The following is a 6,557-nucleotide window of genomic DNA, read 5'->3' on the forward strand; positions in this document are numbered from 1 at the left end:
GATGCACACGTTAACGTACGTAATTCAACATGTTTTCTTTTCACCTTTTAGAACTTGTGGTTTACGCGTGGAACCCACCTAGCTTATGTTATCCACGTTTTTTTTCAGGTGCAATTTGGTCATCTTGCTGTGGCCCGTGTTCGGGGTTGATGCCCTATAAATATGAGTGCTGAAAGTCCAAAGAAAACATCGGGCAATAATATTATAACCAACTTCCAAACCATAGTAGAAAAATGTCTGTTCAGTCTTCAGTGGTACTTCTTGCTCCATCTAAAAACCTCAGCCCTGAGGTTGGCCGGCGCTGTGCAAATTTTCATCCCAGCATTTGGGGGGATCATTTCCTTTCTTATGCTTCTGAATTCACAGTAAGATATGCCTACTGGCTATTGGCCATTGTTACCTAGTGCGCGCATGCTATCTCTTGGGACCCTCCTAATGTATTTAGAATGTTGTAATATCACAGATTAAACAGCTTATTCAGGGATGCTGTGAATTTTTTTAACAGGGCGCTCATGTTTATTTTATTAATTGTTTAAATTTGACGGTGCAGAACACTGATGATCATTTGAAGCAACATGTCCAACAGCTGAAAGAAGAAGTGAGGAAGATGCTAATGGCTGCTGATGATGATTCTGCGCAAAAGTTGCTCTTGATTGATGCAATCCAACGGCTGGGAGTTGCTTACCATTTTGAGAGTGAGATTGATGAAGCATTAAAAAACATGTTCGATGGTTCCGTTGTCTCTGCTGAAGAAGATGTTTATACTGCTTCTCTCCGATTTCGGTTACTAAGACAACAAGGGTACAATGTCTCATGTGGTGAGTCTTTTCACTCATATCTTCATTTCTCTCAATACTGTGCTACACATAAAATATTTAGGATAATGAAGTATGAATCTTTTGCCCTCTATTAATATGAACCACATACCTCAATTAGTATTATCCACAACTTGGAAACTCAAAGAGCCATGTTGTGTCATGTAAAGCAGATTTATTCAACAACTTCAAGGATAATGAAGGAAACTTCAAGGAATCCCTCAGCAGCGATGTGCGGGGAATGTTAAGCTTGTATGAAGCCACACATTTCAGGGTGCATGGAGAAGATATATTAGATGAAGCACTTGCTTTCACTACCACTCACCTTCAGTCCGCCACAAAGTACTCTTCAAATCCTCTTGCTGAACAAGTAGTTCATGCCCTAAAGCAGCCCATCCGAAAGGGGTTACCTAGGCTAGAGGCCAGGCATTATTTTTCTGTGTACCAAGCAGATGATTCTCATAACAAACCTCTGCTGAAGCTAGCAAAGTTGGATTTCAACCTATTACAGAAATTACATGCCAGAAGGAGCTAAGTGACATTTCCGCGTAAGTACATAATGATGTAGGATTGCCTTATTTGTTTGTTTGAAGTTTGAAAGGGGTTAGAATTAACTTGAGTTCCGTTGAATTGTACCGTATTATAGGTGGTGGAAAGATTTAGACTTTGCACACAAGCTTCCTTTTGCAAGAGATCGGGTGGTGGAATGCTACTTTTGGATATTGGGGGTGTACTTTGAGCCCCAGTTTTTCTTGGCTAGAAGGATTCTCACTAAAGTAATAGCCATGACCTCTATTATTGATGACATCTATGACGCGTATGGTACACTTGAAGAACTCGAGCTCTTCACCGAAGCAGTTGAGAGGTTTAATTCATACACTTCTTGACCTTTAGTTTCAATCTCATTGCTGAATGCAGATTCTGTATAGTCAATCAATCCACAGTAAGTTATCCTGTTATAAGTTCAGCTTATGCATGGTCATTCATCATTCAGCTTCTTGATTTTCAGGTGGGATATCAGTGCCATAGATCAACTGCCAGAGTACATGAGAGTGTGTTATCAAGCACTCTTATATGTATACAGTGAAATTGAGGAAGAAATGGCCAAGGAAGGAAGATCGTATCGGCTCTACTATGCAAAAGAAGCAGTAAGGCTTACATGTGATTATTATACTTTAAGAAGCAATAAATTTAATAACCATACTGATGAAATGAAAACCAAATCCATTGCTCAGATGAAAAATCAAGTAAGAGCATACTATGAGGAAGCCAAATGGCTTCAAGTGCAACAAATTCCAACCATGGAGGAGTACATGCCTGTGGCGTTAGTTACCTCTGCATACTCAATGCTGGCGACCACATCGTTTGTTGGAATGGGAGATGCTGTGACAAAAGAAACCTTCGATTGGATTTTCAGTGAGCCTAAGATTGTAAGGGCTTCAGCCATAGTTTGCAGGCTCATGGATGATATGGTTTCCCACAAGGTATGGTAATCCTTATGCTGTTTCAGAATAATAACTCACAAATCAGTAAATACTTTGATACCATGATTTATTGGAGCTACTAGATATGTATAATTTCTGAAATTCAAATGGCTCAAATAATTATTTTTATATATTTGTACTTTCCACTAACCTATATGATTCTATATTTTGTAGTTTGAGCAGAAGAGAGGACATGTTGCCTCAGCTGTTGAATGTTACATGAAGCAACATGGTGCGTCGGAGCAGGAAACGCACAACGAATTCAACAAACAAGTAAGAGATGCATGGAAGGATATCAATGAAGAGTGCCTCATCCCAACGGCTCTCCCAATGCCCATCCTCATGCGAGTTCTAAATCTCGCACGTGTTATAGATGTTATATACAAGAATGAAGATGGCTATACTCATTCTGGGACTGTTCTAAAGGATTTCGTAACTTCCATGCTAATTGATCCTGTGCCAATATGAGGTTGGAATTAGCTAGCTTTGCCATCCTCCATAAATAAACTGGAACCTTCTCTCTGCTGCTTGCTTGGAGAGATCTTATATTGCATTGTAATCTACTTTCTGTAATATGTAACTGGAAGTTTGGTTCAAATTTTAAGAACGTTGGTTTATGATACCTTTAAATCACAAATATTATTGGAAGTCCATTCTCATGATTAAATTAATTTTCCAGTATTACTTAGCTAGCTGACATTTCTACAAATTCAGCCCTCTGGGTTGTCATCTTCATCACTTACAATGCACCATGTGATGGTGCTAATCTGTCTGTAGGTTGTCTTAGCAGCTTCCTACAAAAATATATGACCCGGACAACTTTAAACTCCAAACTGTAGAACAAAGGCATGGCTATCTCGCTCTAAATCATAGTCATCATACCAAGAGTCATACTCCTCTTCAGGGATCTAAATACTCAGCCTCTGATTAGTGGTAGAGTGAAATCAACTTGTTTAATTTCTTTTCTGTTTGGTTGCTAGTGGTGTGGCAGCAGAACCCTAATTTATCAAGATCAGATTGGGGATATGATCAAGTACTGTAATCAGTGTAAAATGCCAATTGAAAGATGATTAAACAGTGAACAAATGTTGTAGGATTTTCCTTGGGAAGGAGCTGTTTGTTTCAGTAGCAATGGAAAGCTAGCAGCCGAGTTAACTGCTTACTGTATGGTAAGTTTGGTTTAAGAAGAATATGGCAGGTGTATGTTTCAGGGGTTGGCAGAGGAAATGCAAGGGTTGAGTATGAGACATGTGGATGTGGACAGCTGCTTAAGTTAACCTCGAGCAACATGATGGAGTCGCTTTGTTTCTTTCTTGCAATCTAGCTGCATCTCAAGTACGATAAAAGTACAAGTGTTGATAGCTTAAAATTGGTGAAGCTTTTACACTGGATAGGAGAATTTTTATTAAAATGAAATTGTTGAAAATTTATCATAGAAATTGTTTGATGAGTTTTAGAATGAGTTTGAAGCGTGCCTAGACCTTCAATAACTTGTCCCAAGCAATAATGAGATTTAGAACAAAAACAGATGAATTTGACACCGAAAATGAAGGAAAGTCGCATGTCTGAAGTTTAGTCCAGTCGGCACCCAAACTTTACCTTGGCCTAGTTGGAAAGTTCTAATTATTGTTTGGCATCAAAAGCATTATTGTACCGTCCTACGCTTTCTAGGAACTCCTGCACCCAAACAATGCAAAATCTGGGATACGGAATGCGGAATAGCGAGTTTAAGACCAAAATAATTTATTTGTAAAAAAAATGATAAGAATAGTATCCATTTAAAAATATTTGTCAAAGTAGTCTTCTTTGTCCCCGTAAGCATCCACATGGATTTTAAGTGTAAAAAACCACCGTTGGTGACTGTGGTTTTAAAACTTACAGAAATTTCCTTAAAACCACAGTTACAAACTGTGGTTTTAGAATTTCTCTTAGAACCACAGTTACTAACTGTGGTTTTAAAAGAAATCCTTAAAACCACAGTTACAAACTGTGGTTTTACAATTTCCCTTAAAACCACAGTTAGTAACTGTGGTTTTACAATTATTTTTAATCCGTCCCTATTTTAATGGTGTTATAATTTTAATATTATTTTTAAATTTTTTTTTTATCAAAACAACCCAAAACCACAGTTACAAACTGTGGTTTTACAATTTCTCTTAGAACCACAGTTACAAACTGTGGTTTTATACTAACTGTGGTTTTACAATTATTTTTAATCCGTCCCTATTTTAATGGTGTTATAATTTTAATATTATTTTTAAAATATGTTTTATCAAAATTTTAATATTATTTTTAAAATATTTTTTATCAAAATAACCATAAAACCATAGTTAGTAACTGTGGTTTTACAATTATTTTCAATCCACATCTATTTTAATGGTGTTGTAATTATAATATTATTTTTAAAATATTTTTTTTATCAAAATTACAATTATGTTGTAATTTTCACAAATATTTTTAAGGGGAACTCATGTGTAAAAAAACATGGGATTTTAGAACTTTGCTTTTCACAAATTTTTTTGTTACGACTGCTTTAAATATATATATATATATATATATATTATCTTTATTTTTTTCATATGTTCCTTGAAAATTTGAGAAAATAATTTGGTCTACATGCATTCCCATAAAAATTTATATATTTATGGTAAATAAAATATTTATTTGTTTTACAAATATTTTCACATATGAACTAAAGAGAAATTATAAAACCACAGTTTGTAACTGTGGTTTTGGATTGTTTTGATAAAAAAAATATTTTAAAAATAATATTAAAATTATAACACTATTAAAATAGGGGCGGATTAAAAATAATTGTAAAACCACAGTTACTAACTGTGGTTTAAAGGGAAATTGTAAAACCACAGTTTGTAACTATGGTTTTAAGGATTTCTTTTAAAACCACAATTAGTAACTGTGGTTCTAAGAGAAATTCTAAAACCACATTTTGTAAGTGTGATTTTAAGAAAATTTCTGTAAGTTTTAAAATCACAGTCACCAACGGTGGTTTTTTACACTTAAAATTCATGTGGATGCTTACGTGGATAAAGAAGACTACTTTGACAAATATTTTCAAATGGATACTATTCTTATCATTTTTTTTTATAAATAAATTATTTTGGTCTTAAACTCCGGAATAGCTCACACCACAAATATGCATGTGGCTCCTGCGCAGGTTGGAAGGCATTTTCACTACTGTGAAGGACAAAAGCCAGTCTCGTCTCATATTGATAGATTCTGCGTGTGAGAAGTCAGCCTTTTTGTGGTGTGAGTTAGGTCGTACCATAATTGTATAAAACCACCTTTTAAACACTATTAATTAAAAGAGTAAAATCACAATTTTGAATAGCATTATAATTAAGTATTATAAAAATTTGTAGGTGTTAAATAATTTTTTATGCAAGATAAAATAAAATTTTTATGAGATATAAGGTTTATTTGATTTTCATTTTACATTTCTCTATTTTATAATTTTTTGACAAAATTAGTTAAATAAATAAGAAAATTCTTCTTAAATTTAAAAGGAGTTTTTTTACTTTTAAAACAACTGATATCCTGTATTTCTAAATTTAAAAGAGATTTTCTCATAAAATATTATCCAATATGTCATATATAAATATATATATATAGTGATTTGTCTTTTTTGAATAGTTGGATGGAAGAAAAAAAATTTTAAAAATGAAATCAAAAATTGAAAAAAGAAAGGAAAGAGCATTTTAATTAAAGCTAAAATCTATCTACAACTTGTTGATTCAAGGACCTAATAAATAAGCAAATTTGGTCTAACCCAAAACAAACAAATAGGAAACGAAACAAATGAAAGAAGATACTTATCGAATTGATTGGGTGAGACATGACAGTGCACTATCCTTAAAATAGATTTATCGTCTTCGAGGTTCTAACCTCGATGTTATGAAATCATAGAAAATTATATTATTAAAGATCATGGAAAGGTGTATTTGACTAATAGAGACTCTTAGGCATTGTTGGTGTTGATGATGTCAATTTGAAGGTGCTAAACATGTTTGTGTGAATAATCTAGAAGGTAAGGTATGCACTAAATTTAATGTATAATTTTGATGATAAAAGTCATAACAGGACTTATATTGGTTATGCATGGAAAGTCACCAAAGAAGCCATAGTTTTGGCTTGAGAAAATAAAACTAGAACACTTATATGACCTCTAGCTATGGGTCAGAGCACAAGTTTGACTTATTAAATTAATTAAAGAAAAGAAAAAAGAAGGTTTTATTATTTT

At 33.9% G+C, this 6,557-nt stretch overlaps 1 protein-coding gene across 1 annotated transcript; it reads left to right on the plus strand.

Annotated features, from left to right (window-relative positions):
- The first annotated feature begins 205 nt into the window (after nt 1-205).
- Nucleotides 206-2,952, plus strand: LOC117908705 ((-)-germacrene D synthase-like). Its single transcript, XM_034822387.1, is given in 8 exon segments — nt 206-365; nt 551-818; nt 989-1,335; nt 1,338-1,363; nt 1,462-1,680; nt 1,825-1,963; nt 2,051-2,299; nt 2,474-2,952. Coding segments are annotated over 8 exon segments (1,674 nt in total). The 5' UTR covers nt 206-233; the 3' UTR covers nt 2,768-2,952.
- The last annotated feature ends 3,605 nt before the right edge of the window (nt 2,953-6,557 follow it).

This window comes from Vitis riparia, chromosome 19 (genome assembly GCF_004353265.1).
Source record: "Vitis riparia cultivar Riparia Gloire de Montpellier isolate 1030 chromosome 19, EGFV_Vit.rip_1.0, whole genome shotgun sequence".
Classification (NCBI taxonomy): Eukaryota; Viridiplantae; Streptophyta; class Magnoliopsida; order Vitales; family Vitaceae; genus Vitis; species Vitis riparia.